General features: G+C 41.3%; 1 protein-coding gene across 2 annotated transcripts; it reads right to left on the bottom strand.

The window, feature by feature from the left end:
• Positions 1 to 22: 22 nt before the first annotated feature.
• On the bottom strand, positions 23 to 17,335 carry tax1bp1a (Tax1 (human T-cell leukemia virus type I) binding protein 1a). Of its 2 annotated transcripts, none has more exons than XM_077548368.1 (17): positions 17,191 to 17,335; positions 16,193 to 16,406; positions 12,920 to 13,022; positions 12,246 to 12,436; positions 11,999 to 12,145; positions 9,863 to 10,002; positions 9,623 to 9,704; positions 9,367 to 9,552; positions 7,971 to 8,222; positions 7,698 to 7,889; positions 7,544 to 7,616; positions 5,891 to 6,354; positions 4,303 to 4,389; positions 3,000 to 3,189; positions 2,709 to 2,926; positions 2,302 to 2,384; positions 23 to 1,546 (listed from the first exon to the last, which is right to left on the bottom strand). In XM_077548368.1, exons 2-17 carry the CDS (start codon positions 16,379 to 16,381, stop codon positions 1,336 to 1,338), a joined length of 2,808 nt encoding a protein of 935 aa, XP_077404494.1. In that variant the 5' UTR covers positions 16,382 to 16,406; positions 17,191 to 17,335; the 3' UTR covers positions 23 to 1,335. The 2 variants fall into 2 exon arrangements, with proteins under 2 accessions (XP_077404494.1, XP_077404495.1); XM_077548369.1 differs by having other exon boundaries at positions 23 to 1,543.
• Positions 17,336 to 17,412: the final 77 nt, after the last annotated feature.

Below are 17,412 nucleotides of genomic sequence, written 5' to 3'. Positions count from 1 at the left end.
AAAAAAGTAGCAAAATCACGTGTGCTTGGCTAAGGTCATTTATTCATGAACATTCACACAAAAACATACACACGCTCACACTGGCCTTGTGATTTGTGTGCAATTTTGTAAAGCCTGAATAAACAACACCGTCAAGGCTCACGTAATGACAGCAGTTGACATGTAGATACACGTGGACATTCATTCATGAGGTCTAATATGTATAGAGCAAATACTGTATTTTTTTTAGGAGAACTTAATGACATAACATGAAATATGACATAACATAACAGTGGAAAACCATTTATTCAATATCTTTGAAATCCAGCTTGAGGTTCATGTACAACTATGCACTTTCTCCTCACTAGTAACACTATGTCATCGTGTTGCCATTTTTGGCCCACTAGTACACAATTCAACCTCACTAGTAAGCTCCTGTACTGCACTAGTAGTAATTCAGTAGATTCAAATGTCTTGGGAGTGTGGGGGGAAAATAGCCATTCATTCATTCTACTACTACTGAATTGTCATACTAGTGAGGTCAAAGTACATACTAGCACACACCTTGGATATCCAGGATATGGAATAGCAAAATGTGCAAATGGTCTTCAGTGTGTCAGCATCTTCGAGAGCTTCCTATCACCTGAACATGAAGTAGAAAGTGCAGTCATCGTCAGGACTAACCCAGTAACAGTACACATCGCACACATTTCCATATGTACATTACATTCAGAATAAAGCCTTTTTGTGTGCAGATACAATGTATTACTTTTTTTTTTTTTTTTAAACATCAGTTTTGTTTTTCAAACCTCTTTCCGGAAGAAGAGCAGCATTCTGGTTTGGAAGTCCATTCTTAGACATCTTTGCATTTACATTTAAAATGAAATATATCTGTTTGTATTTCTTTACAGACAATACAGTGCGTGTTTTTTAATTTTAATTTTGAACATACACCGTTAATATCCACATGCACTACCAAAGGTGCGTCAGAGAAACAAAGATGAGCTTTAAAAAAAATAAGATAAAGTGGAAGCAAAGTTTTATGTGTGTTGGCGTATGGAAAGCTGTTTGAAAATTTATTGAACATCCTTGACCAGCCAGCCTACTAGTTGGGCCTTGTAGTGTAGCACAGAAGTTTACTTGTAAGGTTTAACTGCAAAAGTGACACTAGCGGGGGGGTGGGGGGGTGGGGCATAAACACATAGTAGCAAAGTAGTGCATGGACCTTAAAACTGGATTTAAAGGATATGGAATAACTGCTCAAACAGCTTGACATAACCTGTAACCTGCAAAAAGTGCCAATGATTGTACACTTAACGAAACAGACGACACCCGGAGGGGGTGGGGGGCTTCCCGTCACTCGATCTGATCGAAGTTGAGCACGTGGCCATCGAAGTGCGTGAGGACGTGCCTCTCGAACCGTTGCTGCTGGTAGTCGAGGGGGAACTGCTCGGAGCAGACGGGGCACACCTTCCAGTGGCTCTCCACGTGCTGTTCGAAGCTGCTCTGCTCAAAGTGCGGCGGGAAAATCACCTCGCACAACGGGCAGCGCTTGTGCACGTCGCTGCTGTGGGAGGGATTGAAAGTTAATAAAGATCTTAGTATTTCAGTGCAGGTGAAAGTGCCATTGCTTGTATGTAGACATATTAATACATATTACTATCATGTAACCCTGTGACACAAACTACGAATTAAAAAGATAAATAATAAATGTAATTATTAGTATATTCTGTTCAATCTATAAAGGATTTTATTTTTTATTATTTTAACAAAATCTGCCATTGAGCTCGATTTGAACCGGAAGTCCCTCCTCCTCATGAACTAGATTGACAGGTCAAGACGAGAGCCTGCTGGAGCTGGCGAGACAAACGTGTAAGCCGAAGCTAACGAAAAAAACATCTCAAAACGCGTTTAAAAGTGAAAAAAATACCATCATATTTATATTTAAATCGACAAGGACAATTATTTAAGTCAAGTGAAGCAACCAAGAAACGCTAAACGGTAAGCTAAACTATGCTAAGTTACCTTACTGACGCAGCGAGCTAATAGCTACGCTAAGCTATGCTAAGTTAAAAAGGAAAAAAAAAACGTTTCTTAATGCTAAAGCTGGTTGTCTGACATTTTCAAAAAAGTGATTTAAGGAGGTAATCTTTTATATACAAGAAGAAATATTACTGAAAGTGATGTTTTTAGTATGTTTTGAAGTGTTTTGAAGCCAGTTATGCAATTTGCACCATTATGACAACCACTATTTATTCTTTGTTGGATAAGAAATGAAAAGATGAATCATACTGTATTTAATTATTTGTTAAAGAGAATTACCTCGCGTCAAAGCAGAAGCTGCTTCTTGTTTCACCATGTCTGCTGGACTGATGGTCACAAGATGGCTGAGCTCCGTCACCAGACTACAACACACGTCAACAAGAACAACAGTGGTGGATTTTATATCCCAAAAGGGTAAAATAAGAAGTGTGTCAGAGTTAAGTCTGATTTATTTTACTCCTATACAACCAAATACAGTACAAAATTTAAATGACATTTATAGCTCTGGTTTGCTTCTATGCAACATAATGCATGAGGGGGAAAAAAGTCATGACAACTATATACAGGGTTTCACTTTTATCTTTGTTCAGCTATCTATGCCAGAATTACATTATGACAGCTAAACTAACTACACGTTTAATAAAAAAAAATGTTTTCTTGTGGCAAAAAAATGTGCATCCTCTTACATTCTGAGGCTCCTCGGGTGGGTTCTCCACGGTCTCCGGGGGGCTGGTGCTGCGTGAAGGCTGGATGCAGACCACCTCTCTGTCCCAGCCTGGCGCCACTGGGCCGGGGTTCGGATTTGGGGGGGTGATTGGAGGGGCGCATGGAGTAGCGCAAGGTGGAGCTTCGGGAGGAGGACGGCTCAGTTGCTCGGGAGTGAGGGAGGCATCCGTTTCTTGGTCTAAAAATAAAGGTTTAAAAAAATTACTCAAATAGTGATGATGGGGGAAAAAATGGTGGCGATGATGCGACACCTTGCATGGCCGCAGTGGCATAAGGATTGCCAAACTGCAGCTCTGCGGGCCTCTGTGGTACCAATGGCGGCGGCGAAGGGTCCTGTGAGTAGGGCATCGGGTACCGCATCAGCATGGGCTGCCTGACCTCAGCCCCTTCATCGCGGCCGTCTTGCTCCCTTAGCCGGCTCAGGAAGCGATGCAACAACTCCTGTGCAGGGAGAAATTTAGTTAGCAAAGAATGTCAAATTGTCCCAACTTTAATTTCCTTCAACACTGTTGCTGCCCTTTGTGATAATATGTGACGCACTAGCATTAGTAGCCTACTCATTACTGTAATGGGTGTCAGACTTGGGCTCTCCCCCCTCACCGACCTCCCTGGATGACTTCATTAGTGCTCTGTTAGCAGGTTTAACATTTAAACCAGGGTTGGCGAGGTGAAACAGACACGCCTGGCATTTGCATGGAAGAATGGCACCGGGAGAAGAGGCAGCTATGGATGTATTAATTAGTGGGGGAGGACATGAAAGAGGACGACGTGACTAAAGAGCACATGCATGTTAGGAATCATCTCTGACAACTGGGCTGGGCTGTATGGCTTGAAAATTCTTTTAATGTCCCGATTTTAATAGATTTTCCCCCCTTTGCTTATTGAAAACTCAAATTATAGTTACTTTAATTAACTCAAGTTTTTTAACTCAAAAAAAAAATCATACCAAAACAATTATCGTTAATTAAAAAAAATATTTAAAAAAATATTGGAAAATGAGCCTTCAAACTCTATGGCTCAGTCAATTGTTGCTCTTTTAAATATGGACACTAGATATAGCAACAAAGTTGCTAATTTGGCAACCCTAATTCTATACTGTCTTCACTTTGTTTTCATGTTGTTCGTGGAAGGTTGTAAAAGTTAACGAAAACAAATATTATTAAACCTAACATTGAAAAATGAAATATAATTAAAAAAAATGCAAGAGCTTTAGATAACTAAAACTACATTTTGCATGTTTAGAAAACAAACCAAAACTATAATTATTGTAAAAATGTCCTTAGTTTTCGTCTTTGTGAAGCTTTCAGGGTTTATTTTAAATGTATCAATTACTGTACAACCATCTAGACAAAAGAAGGTTGAACATTTGTGACGATACTTTGACCTTTGCTTTTCTTGCACTCCACAAATACGCCATATGTAAGAAAAACTAATACTAAATTTAACTAAATGCAATTTTGAAAAACTAAAAAGCACACTTAATTAAAAAAAAAAAAAAAAACTGAAAAATAACCCTAAATTAATCAATAAATTCAATTAACGGCCCGGCCCTACCTCCTCTAGTTGCTCCTTGTCTTTCAAAGCTTGTGCAAGGTCACGTTTCAACTCCATCACCTCGTTGGTCCGCGCTGCCATCTGTACCTAAACACACGGAGCAGGAAGTTAATAACCAGCAAAAGTGCATTTCACTCCAGAGGTTTTAGTTCAGCTTGGGAGAGCCTGCAGGGAACCTGAAAGCAAACAATCCCTGATAACAGGAGTTTCATTGTTGATCTGTTATTGATCTTGGACCGCCAAGAAACAGGATGGCAGTAAATCTGGGAGACACTGTGGGATAGTGGGTGTCTCGTCGTCTCTCATTTCATCCTATTACCAAGATTCCAAATCCCCTCGGCTTCTCTCTCTGCTTCATGTCTGTCTGTCCGGCCCACTTTCCCAACTCTTGAATTGTGTTTGCTTTTTTTTTTTTTTTTTTTGCTCCCCCTCCCCAATTCTCTTTCATCTCCTCTGGTGCTCTCCCCACCTCTGAGGGATTTATGGTGCGGCATTAGAGGGTGAAGTTCAGGTGGGGAGTCAGCAGTACCGACTGTCTGTCTGACTCTGGCTTCATCCCCCTCTGTGCCTGATGTAAACAGTCGTAAAACATGGCGGTCGGCCGACATCCCCCCCGCACCCCCCAGTCGGCCATTAAGGACACACGAGGCCCTCAACTCAGACAGGAGGTCCGATCAAAGACGGGAGAGCCTTTTGCTTAGAGCGCCGATAAACACGCTCGCTCTCCAAATGTCGTTAGGTTCATGTTAACTCGGGCTGTTAAGGTGGAAGGTGTGCAAGCACTGAAAAGCAGGCTCAGTTTAACCTTTGACACCTCAAACCTGCTAACTGAAATAATGGAGTATATATTTAAGTAGTGTTGGATTATACGGAAGAAGATTAGGGGCCAGTCAGAATTCTGACTTTAAAGTGAGAATTCTGACTTACATCTCAGCATTCTAAATTTAAAGTGAGAATGCTGACTTTAAAGTCAGAGTTCTGACTTTATTAGTGCTACTATTCTCACTTTAAATTAAGAATTCTAAAAAATAAAGTCAGAATTATAATTCTCACTAAAATCTGAGAATGAAGTCAGAAGTCTGACTTCTCAGAATTTAAAGTCAGCATTCTAATTCTAACTTTAAAATGGGAATTCTGAAAATAAAGTCAGAATTCTCACTTTAAAGGGAGAATTCGGACTTTAAAATTCTCACTTTAAAGTCAGTACTGTCACAGTACTGACTTTAAAGTCAGAATTCTAAGAATAAAGTGCGAATTCTCACTTTAAAATCAGATTAGAATTCTGAAAATAAAGTCAGAATTTTCACTTTGAAGTCAGAATTCTTAGAATAAAGTGAGAATTCTCACTGTAAAGTCAGATTAGAATTCTGAGATTAGAGAATCCTGCCAAACATTTTTTTTCTCTTCACTGGCCATAATCCTCTTCCGTACAATTAGTTACAACAACATCTGACAAAGAGCAAAATGCTCGATTTTGATTGACATATTGTAGTTGCAGTTGGCAGTCGTGCTTATGGGATGCCATTAGATCAGGCATTCTCTACTTAACCAGGCACAAGAGCATAAAATAGTACAATAGACAGCTCACTCTAAATCGCTCTTCCTCATTGGCCAGACGCTGTTTGAGATTCTCATTGATGGCGCACTGCTCCTTCCACTTCTCCTCCATCATTGCCAGCTCCTCCTCCACGGAGTTACTCTGCTCCCTCTTTGCCGTTTCTTCTTCTCCTTTTCTCCTGTCCTCCAGCTCCTCTTCCTCCTCCTCCTTCTCCTCCTCCTCCTCCCCCGTCTGCTCGGCCTCGCTGCCCGCCCACTTTGTCCCGACCTCCACCCAGCTCGTCAGCTGCAGGCTGTCCTCCCGCGCCTTCTCGCTCCTCTCTTCTCGCTCCTCTTCCTGCTTCACATCTCTCTCCGCCTTTGCGCTCTCCGTCGACTTGTCCTCGGTCTGCTTCTCCTCAGTCTGTGTGCTGCAGTGTGTACAGTCCGTGTTTTCAAGTTCAGTGCTGATTGTCAAGGTAGAGGCCTCTTGGAGGGCTCCTGCGGCAATATTTCCTGCAAAAAACACACAAATTCCTACATCAGGGATGGGCTGCTTAAATGCTGGAGGGCGCCACAATTTCTCATCAGTGCCACTCGGGGGGCCACATAGAACCATGCACTTCCTAACCAGATGTATGCCAAAAAAAAGGCTAGTTTAGGTATGTGCAAAATATATTTCAATTTTCATAATACATTTCTCAATGCATGTATTGAGAATCCCAACAATTAAAGATTTGAACCAAACAACAAAATAACCATATACTGTGAATTTTTGCATTAAAATTGCCATTCAAGGACAGCACAAAAATGCTAACCAACATTAAGTGCAATAACTCATTTTGTGCATTTTCTCTCTCACAAAAATCAACTCACTCCAAATTTTAATATTATTGAGGTACTATTTCTATCCTGCATGTCATTCCAAATCCAGACTAAAAAAATATTACGCCTACTCATGTTGCAGTATAAGACCCATTGTAAGTGGAACTTAGCCATGTCTGCCATCTAGGGGCTATAGGTGATATTACAACTTAAAACTACAGTTGATGCAAGTTTGCATATTTATTTATTTAATTTAAAAATGAATCTTTTTATATATTTTTTCTAGAATTTCTTGCATTTACTCATGTTCGGTGTTTAGCAGCGATTTTTGAAGAATTTCAGAGTTTGCAAAAAAAAGTTTTTTTTTAATTAATTTTTTCTCATTTATTTTTTTTTAATAATGAAGGTGCCACTCAAGTGTTGTCAGGGGCCAGCCGCCACCTACCCATCTCTCATCAAGTCATTTGTAGGATGATTATGTCTTTTTTTTGTGGGGGGGGGGCTTTGTTATGTCTGCAAACAAAGAGGAGTTCACTAACAAAAAACAATCAGGATTGCCAACATACTGACTTTCCTATTTTTCAAAAAAAGTAACTAGTGATTTTAATTCCTGCTAAGAAACTGACAACATGAGCAGAAGCATTTTCACACAATGTTTTGGGTAAGACAAAACAAGCCAGTTGGAAGGCCGTCAGAGTAAATTGCGGTGCAAGCGGTGATTTATCGGCATGTTGGAAGCTTTTGACACAAGGTATGCGCTTTCAAGTTGGTAATATTTTTCCGAGGTTACCTTAGCTCACCTGTACAAATCTTCAACAACAAAAAAAACCCAAAAGGAACACTTCCTTATAAAATGTTATTATAGGTTGGAAATTCATACCTGCTGTGGGCGAATCAGGACTTGGCGTCATAGGCTCCAAGACTGTCTCAGTAGATGCATTCTTCTTGTGCTCCTGTGCACAGGAAAGCATATGCAAATATGTGGCTGCGTAATGTTTGCTGCGTCTTTCCGGTTTCACCGCAGAGTCACTCACCGCGTGCGACTCGCTCGTGTTCAATTTGGCCACCTGCCTGCGGAGCCGCTGGCACTCTCGGTATTTTTCCTTATAGTGCTCGGCCGCCATGTGGAGGCGCAGCTTCAGCTCCTCCACCTCCCTTTGGAGCTCAGCTTCCACCTCTGAGACAATCGCCACACTAGGTGCCAGCTCTTCATTGGTCCCAACGCCCTGAAACAAGACGTTTAAAACTGGAAATGAAAAATATTTCAAAACTTTTGGGAAATAGAGTTATTGTGTTGATTTACTGACCACTTCGCTGTGTGCAGAGCTCCTCATGCGGTCCAGCTGGCTCTCCATGTGTCGGCACTCGGCCTGCGCTTCAGTCAGGCTGGCGCGGAGCTTGTCCGCCTCCAGGCGAGCGCGGTACAGCTCGGTCATGGAGTGGTCCCGGGCGCTGGCTGAGTCTCGGAGCTCGGAGGCCAGCAAGGCCGCTTGCTGGCGGGACGCGGCCAGCTGCTCCTCTGCCTGACGGAGCTGCTCACGCACACGCGCCATCTCGGCCTGGAACGAGAGGCACGGTTAGATTAGTTTGGGATTTTTCACGATAGTTTTTATTTCGTTTTGACTTTTGTTTTTTTTAATTGTTTTTTACTCTAAGTTTACTTACATTTTTTAGAGCAGGGTTGTTAAATTATATTTATCGAAAAAATGCTTTTAGTTTAGTTTTTATTAGTTTTAGTTTTATATATCGAGTTAGCATTATAAACATGACATGTTTTTTTTTAAATAGTTTGAGATTTTTCATGATAGTTTTCATTTTGTTTTGACTTTTTATTTTAAAGTTAAATTTTTTTTTAAAAACATTTTTTTAGAGCAGGGTTGTTAAATTATATTTATCGAAAAAATGCTTTTAGTTTAGTTTTTATTAGTTTTATATATCGAGCATTATAAACATGACATGTTTTTTTTTTATATATATAGTTTGGGACTTTTCATGATAGTTTTAATTTCGTTTTGACTTTTTTAGAGCAGCGTTGTAGGGTGAGAAGCTCGGTCATCCAGGAGGGACTCCCGGTCGAACCGCTACTCCTCCACGTTGAAAGGAGCCAGCTCGGCCATCTGGTTCGAATGCCTCCTGGACGCCTCCCTGGACAGGTGTTCCGGGCATGTCCCACCGGCGGGAGGCCCCGGGGACGACCCAGGACACGCTGGAGAGACTATGTCTCTTGGCTGGCCTTGGGAGCGCCTTGGGAATCCCGCTGGAGGAATTGGTTGAAGTGGCTGGGGAGAGAGAGGTCTGGGTTCCCTCCTAAAGCTGCTTCACCCGTGACCCAACCCCGGATAAGCGGTAGTGGATGGATAGCGGCGTTGTTAATGTATATTTATTGTAAAATGCTTTTTTTGAGTTTAGTTTTTATTAGTTTTAGTTTTATATATCGAGTTAGCTTTATATATATTTTATATATATATCTATATTTGGGGGTTCATGATAGTTTTTATTTTTGGTTTGACTTTTTAAAAATGATTTTAGAGCGGGATGTTCGTTTATATTTATCTAGTTTTTATTAGCCCCCCCCCCCCCAAATTTTAGTTATTTCATAAGCTTTCATGAGCTGTAATAACCTTGGAAAGAAGCACAACAAATCAAATACACTCCCCTGAATAGTTTTAATCATCTAGTTAATTTGCATATGCTGACAAGTACCTTGTCAGCTTTCAGTGTGAGCATCTCTTTATCCAAACTGTCCCGCTGGGCCACGCAGCTCCTGAGCCTCTCCAGCTCCTCCTGGAACTGCGCGATTGTCACCTCCCGGTTGAGCTCCACCGCCTTCAGCATCTGCAGCTCGGCGCTCAGCTTGGTGTTTTCCAGCTCGGTGCTGCGCAGATGGGCCTGCGCAGGTGTTTACATAAACCGCTCAGATGGATAACACTCGGTTGGTCATCCAGTGTTTATTTCTCACCTTGTAGAGTTCCTTCTCGTCCTTGAGCTGGCCGTCGAGGTTGTCTCGTTCGGCTGTCACCTTCTTCAGACCGTCACGTACCCTGAAGAGTTACAAAGAGTGGAGGGCACAACTGAACACTCGACATTGAAAACCATCTGATGTTGAAAACGGGTATTCATTGACAAGACTTCCATTTCAACAGTTCCTCACTAAGCTCATTAATGACTGATGGACGCTTGCACGCGTCCCGTCACTCACCAACCCATCTCCGTCTCTTTCATCAGGTTTCTCTTCGTCATTCCCAGCAGATCCTCCTCAAGCTGGCGCACTCGATCCGTCAGCCTCCACCTCACCTCCTCCCGCTCCTCCGACAGATTCTGCGAGGAGCGCAGAAGCTCCTGAGGAAAGGGGGGGGGGGGTACCGAATATCGTGACATGATTCAGCAGGCTGTAAGTGAATCATGCAATAGTAATGACTGAATGACAGTTGGTTCATATATCAAGCTGTATTCCATTCATATGTTATGTTTTGCGAATGTAGTTCAACAGAGCATTAAACTCAATTTTTAGTTTTTCACACAATTACAAGACAGATGCAACATAATGCTCCGATAGCACCAGAGTCACCTGTGGATGTTAAACTCACTTTCTGGAAATGTTTCAGGCTCACCATGATAAGTAACAGTCATGGTATGTTGCACAGGCATTTGTGAACAAACGTCAAGTGGCTTATGCCGTGCGATACATGTCAGTTTTCTTCACGTGGTGCGTCTCCTGAGGAAACAACTTGTTTGAACGTGTGTGTCAATCAGTAGCAAAGAGCAATAAATCAAGCGTTACTAAAATCAGTTGTCACCAAATGAGAGCTCTTCCACACCCTCAAATGTCATTTTTTACAGTGCATGCACATGCACACACATAGATGTGCTAGTTAAGGACAAAGGAACGACTGTAAACTCCGGAGTGGACATGCACACAGTTAAAGCCCAGAGGCCATGTCTCGAACATCTCTATGATTTTTTTTTTTTTTATGGCTGCTGTTTGGAAAGCACTTTAGCAGTTCATAAAGACCTTATAAAAAGTGGAGTCATAAAATTAGCAGCCACAAAAAATGTACTTAGCATCTCATGTAAAACTCAATAGGATATTTTCATCAGGCGTGACATGCCCACTGTAAAAGAAACGTGGACGCCCGCACACACAGGTTATACATTTACGCATGGAAAATGGGAGTTGAATTAAAAGCTGAGTGGTAATAACAGAGTGTGCGCGTAATACCCCGTAATTTATGGCGATTTTGCCCTTCGTAAAAAGAGCAACTAAATAGTCTAACTCAAAGCAGCCTCTTACTTTTTGGGCCTGCACCGGACAGCGCCACTAGAGGGCGATACTACACAAGAATCAAAAGTTGATAAATATGATCCCAACTTCCAGCCAAACCAGTTTGTCAAATTAGCAATCAATAGTAATAGTAACCATGGAACAGTAGCCAACATTTTATGAGCTTTACCAGTGTACATTTTACAAATATTTTTCTGACAAACATGTTTTAATTAACAGTCAAGCCAATTTGACAAATGTTAGTATGCATTTCAGTAGTTGACTTTGTATTTTAAATGAAAGTGAAACAGACATGCCATTGCGTGACTGAGGGGTGTTTGTCCCTCAGCTTGGCCATGGCGGTTTTGTGGACTAAACCCCCCTCATTCCACACATGGCCGAAAAGGGTTTGCGAGCATAATGAGCGTTTGTGTACATGTGTTTGTGTGCGTGTTGGGGAGCCCAAGTGGACCTGGAGCGCACGTTTGACGTCATGTTTGTTAACTCTGTGGCTGCGATGGCATCGTCCCCGACGCCAGATGCCCGGGAAATCGGAGTGGCAATTTCGTTCTACCCCACTGAGCCGGGTCGTTAAAGTCGCAGACAAAGACCGCCGTGCACGTACACACAAGAGTTAAACAGACACACTCATGCTGTAACTAATTGCGTGTCTCTTGAGCATGGATGCAGATTATTCATAAATCCTTTGAAGAGTTCAGACCTGTGATCACTGGTGGGGAACCGGCTCCAGCTAGATAACGTTGCGTGTCTGTGTACATACACGCAACTTCATCACCTTCATTTTTGCATAAGGCTTCTGTTTGTGAAAGATTTACAGCAGCATTTTTTGTTGTTTTTACTACCGTATCACATGATCAAAACGAGCAGTTTGAGATTGTAAAGTGGCACAAAATGTTCTTATTTCAGACCTGATGATCAATAATAATTAATAAAAAACAAAATAAAAAATAAATAAAAAAATCAGTCTTTGTTCAGCTGCTGACTGCTGATTTTAAAGTCCATATCAAGTTTACACTGACTAATAATTGCAGATTTGCAGTTTTAATATCTGACCTGGTTGTGTGTGCGCATCAAGCACCACGTCTCCCTCTCACGCTCCCGCTCCCACGAAAATCGCTTCTGCTCCTCCTGCAGCTGCTGCTTTTCCTCCTGGAGGAGCTGCATGGCCTTCAGCTGCTCCTGCTGCACCTCCTCCACATGCTGCCAAACCATAATAATGATTAAGAGATGAAATATGTAGAGTTTTATTATACAACACGGTGTGGTGTGTGTCCAAGGTTTGAATAGATGACATTCCTACCTCCAGCAGGCCAGTCTTAGTGGTGACCACCACAATATCGGAATTGCTCTCATCTTCACTGACACTCAGCAGCTCCTCGGTGGGTGTGGCTGCCCTGAACTGGAAAGGTGTGCTGGCCCCTCTCACGTCGCCGCCATGTGTCACGTAACAAAACTGATAGAATTCCCCATCAGACTTGGGAACATAATAACCTAGAAAATAGAATAGTGCGTTACTAAACCACAAATTGCTGTCATATTTGAAACCTTTGGTTTTCTTTGATATATGCAGAATTAAATTTTACATTGATTTGATCTGTGACTTGAAGGTCTTTCACTCGCCTGGTTCGCCAATAGGAGACGTTAAGTGCAGGAAATCCATCTGCAAACCGCTTTTACTGACTAGTGACACGCCACAGCATGCGCTCATATTTTCATTGTGCAATATCTGACCATTCCAGGCACAGTAAAACTCGTTTGCAGGCCCTCACTGTGTGTGTGTCTGTGTGCACATGTGTCGGAGTGAGTGTGGTTTCAGAGGTGCTTAGGTCCCAGGCCGACATGTGCGGTTATGTTTCCTTATTAAATAAAAGTGCTGCTTTTTTATATGCATCATAAAATTCTGAAGTTACTTCGGAAAAGCCTGGGTCTGCATGCTGGCTTAAATGTGCGTGTGTGTGTGTTCAGCTTCTGTACCTTGAAACATCAGAGTCCTGTCCACAGTACTTCCTGGTTGATATTTTTCAGGCATGGGGGACCACAGGAAGGTGTAGTAATCCCGAGCTGTGCTCCAGCCCACCTGAGGACACACCACATGCAAGGAAATGTGCACGAGTAAGTAGATGTTATATATTCGGCAGTCACGAGAGCGCCACAGAGATAGCAGAGCAGCAGTGTTTTGCAATCTTTATTGCGCCAAGGCAGCCATTTAATAGATTGGGGTGAATCTCTGCGTGTCATATCGATAATCGGGAAGATAAATGTGAACATGTTGGAAGTCAGACGAGTTCAGGGACCTCACACAAAATGTGTCACGCTCGTGATTAAAAAAATGTGTTTAAAAAATGAAGCAGTTCATGGAGTGAATGGCGAACGGCATGTAAAAAAAGCCACTAACAGTCATAGTTTAAAAAATATTTTCCACTTTTCAATCTTGTTTTTGATGTTTTATTGTTTGAGGCATTACAAAAGCGAAAAATATTGGCCGCAAAATTTGACATTTTTCTTTTCACAAAATCCACAATTTGGTAAGAAGCCAGCGTTTTTAACAAAACCAACCCATGTTTTACTGCTGATTACAAAAGAACAGAAACCAATAGAGACAAATTATTTTTGGGGGGTTAAAGAAGAGTTAAGTTTTTTTTGTGTGTTTGTAGATTTAGTGTTAATATTGTCATAGGATATTATACTGTATTATTCAGTGGGTCTTGAAAGCTCAGTCAAAATTGCTCTAATACTGGAAAAGAAGGAAGTAATAAACTTCCTTTATCAATATATGGATTAGCATTCAAATGTGTGGGTTCTTTTTCGTGTGTGTGTTTTTAGTTGGCCCACATTTTAAACTCAAATTGTGGAAATCAGGTAGGCCAAATAAAACAACGGCCATGAAAAGAAATAGTCATCTTTGGAGAAGTAAATACAAAAACGACATTAAAAAATGAGTGCAAAATGGAAACTAGAGATGGGCGAGTACCCAGCCTTATTTTAAGGTATCGGTACTTGGAACTAGAAATTAGAAGAATAGAAAATTCCCATTAATTTCATGCAATTTTAAGGAGAATGCTATGTTGAGATATATAGCTTTTTTGAAATTTATTATTCTTATGTTTTTTTTCCGTTTATTTTTTGTTTTAATGTTATGAAAAAAAGGACTAGTGGTATCAGTGTCTGTGACTACTCAAGAGTTGAGTGCTCATACTGGTAAAGATCTGAAAAAAAAAGTGATATCGAACATCCCTAATGGAAAACACACACCAGCTTCTCCACTGTCCCTGCCCCTGTTTGGCTCTCTAAAAAGGAGGGGCAGCTGGGGTGGGAGGGGTCTGGCGTGGGTGTTGCTGGAGGGGAAAAAATGAGGCAAAGAAAAGGTGACCATTTTACACAAAATAGCAAGTGAGATGCAACCTAATGGACTGCATGTGTTGCTAGGTGGCAGATGATGAAATTTGGAACCTCAACTTATAAATAAACCTGGTCATAAACCTGTTGCTCCAAACGCACGCACGCACGCATGCTTGTGCTAAATTGCGCGGGGGCGATAACCACTTTGTTAGATGTGAGAAAAAAAAAGTAGCAACACAAGAGTTTCTCACTTGGAGGGAAGCTGCGTAGTAGTTAGTGACATGTCACGAAATATGTGACATGAGATAACACTATTGTGGAAGCGTATTCACCTTCTTTTTAGTTGAATATATAAATATATCTTTAAAGTTGTGCAATAATTCACAGACTTAAGAGTCCATCTAAGTGAGAATTTAAAACTAAATTTACTAATACCACGTGTATGTTTCGCTTTTACGATTTTGTGATGTTACCTCAAGAATATTGTGATGAATTTATCGCCGAAGCAGAACCCGTGCCACTGTTCTGCCCGCAATGGCCTCCCGCCAGTTCGGCTTGTCCGCTCACGCGTGTTTGCAGAACAGCAAAGAGACATAAATAATTTTGCTAATTGCAGAGTGAAGTTGACTGACGTTCGCTTCGGTATGGTGTGGCATTCCAGCGCTGCAGTGATGTTATAAAGTAATCACAGGCACGGTGACTATCAATCATTGAGCCAAGGTGCGAGGGAACAGCGCGATGACACCTAAATTACACACCTGCGCCATGGGTTTCTCCCAACAAACATGCCACGACCAAAATCCACCACGGGGCTTTTTAGACAGCTGTTGGCTTCATCACATTTAAACTAAATCAACATTTGAACAGAGAAATATATTAAAGGGTTGATAGAAAAATTACTTGAAGACAAAAGTTGACAAGGGTGTACAATACTGTGTGTTTAGAGGCCATACACTCAGATACACGGCAGGTTGTGAATACGTTCAGCCACTAGGAGGCGTCGGTGCACAACTAAATTCAAGCAAGTCAAGACTGAGTCATCCCTGTATCCTGCCAACTTCCACTCTCGCTCACAGAAACAGACGTGAATTGTACTGAATGTTGTTGGGAATGTTGTTTAATACACAAGACAACACCCAGATCTTCTAGAATCATGTGAGGGCACAGATACAGACATCAGGCCCTAACCATCAAACGGGTTTAATTAGCACGGATTACGACAAAACCATTTTCCAATCGACTTTTTTCCAAATAAACTTCCAACAACTTTATTCCTTTTTAATTGAGCGGGCCGATTTGAAGTCGACGTCTTAAAACAATAAACTGTTTGCCTTTTGACTTTATTGGGACATTTAATTTCTTACTTTGCATTTCCTGTTAATTAAGTCTAAGATTGTATAGGTTTGATACAAGAGTAAATGGGAGGGTGGTGAGGAGGAAGTAGAGATAAGATTGATGAGAGGGGCACAAATGGGTAATGGAAAGAGGTCCTAATAAGAATCAAAACCAAAGCTTGTGGTGACGTTTCAGCAGCGTAGTGACGAGCGGAGCCATTGGTAAAAAGGCAGATGTTAATGTGCAAATTGCTAGTGTAAATGAATACCAAAGATCCATTAAGTATTATGTACAATTTATTTTGTATATGTACAATTGCATTTTTCTGGGAATATTCCACAATTGTCATGCATAACATCAAAGGAGATTCATCACACTGAGAATCTAAAGAACATACCATGTGATACTGGAAGAGAACAAATAATTTTCCATTTATTTCTATGGGAAAAATAGATGAAGAAAAAGAAAATGAAAATTTCCCCAGTGATCTACTTTGTTCCACTGTTAACAAGGTAGACTAAAGACCTTCCCAATATGTAATTGTTCCACTAAATTACTGAACATAAGATTTACCTTCAAGATGCCCACCCAGTCCTTAGGGTGAGGTGTGATGTGCGGGGTGAGAGTGTAGCGACACTCTAGGGGTGCCTGAGGAAGGAAACTTTTGCCAACATTCTGGAAGATAACATGGGCAAAGTTGGACGTTTCCATGATGCTGACGCTGCTGCCAGGTGAGGAATCGACTATCTGGAACGAGGACATTGTATCTACCGCTCACTTCATTTGCCTGTGGAGGAAAAGGACAGCGAGGATCAGATCATTTTACTTTTTGACTTACAATGGCTTCAAGTGTCTAACTTGAAGCTAACAGGTCAGATGTGGCACATTTTTCTTAACTTCTGTTCAAAACTTGTCATCCATCATGAAAATAGATAACTAAATGCTCGGGCAATTATTGAATATGATGGGTTGATCATTTGTCCCAAGACACAGCTGCTGTCATGAAAGTCAACATGTATGCGTGCTTTAAGATGTCATGCACAATATTGTACAAAGCAAAAGATAAAAGGACATTTCCTTTGCAGCGCTCTCACGATATTTGCATTATTTTCCTTGGTTGTTTTGCATTGCTATTACTGCAATAAATAATATTACCACTGCAGTACTATATTTCCATATTATTGTGTATTTGTTGCTGTGATCTTCAGAATCATTAGAACAGAAGCAGTACTTTGTATCCATAGTAAACGTATCAATAAAAAGCTGAGGTAAACAAATGAGAAGTTAAAATAAACATTTGCTGGACAGCCTAGTACACAATCCTGAACCATTGTTATTTGTGGCTATGGCAACTACCATACGCGTACTTAACTCTTGAGGACATCGGCTCTTGACTAGGTACGCAATCGTCTCAATTATTGTAGCTAAGCAGCTAACATTAGCCTGAGAACAGGCCATGTCGTGTCAAGTCATTAGCTAGCTAAACATTGCACTAGTGACGAGGCTAGCACAGAGAATGCCTCAACCGACAACATCAAGGGTGCCAAATTGGCTTAATAATCAAACAGTACCCATTTTAAAGAATTCCAAGTGAGAAAAAAGGGATTATCTCGCGGACAGAGAGTTGTTTTGGTCCCTGTCCTGTCTGCGATGTTGTGAAAGCGCAGACGATGATGATGATGATGCGCCGCTTCCTGAAAGACAACGATGGACAACTTCCGGGATGAGGAGGCGACTACCGATGCAGAGGCTGCAGAGAGATTGATAAAACGAAGGTAAAAATCAATGAAATA

The sequence above is a fragment of the Vanacampus margaritifer genome, chromosome 17 (assembly GCF_051991255.1).
Source record: "Vanacampus margaritifer isolate UIUO_Vmar chromosome 17, RoL_Vmar_1.0, whole genome shotgun sequence".
In the NCBI taxonomy this organism is placed as follows: domain Eukaryota; kingdom Metazoa; phylum Chordata; class Actinopteri; order Syngnathiformes; family Syngnathidae; genus Vanacampus; species Vanacampus margaritifer.
Note: the sequence above shows the minus strand (reverse complement) of the source record. Positions and strands in the feature narration are given on the sequence as shown.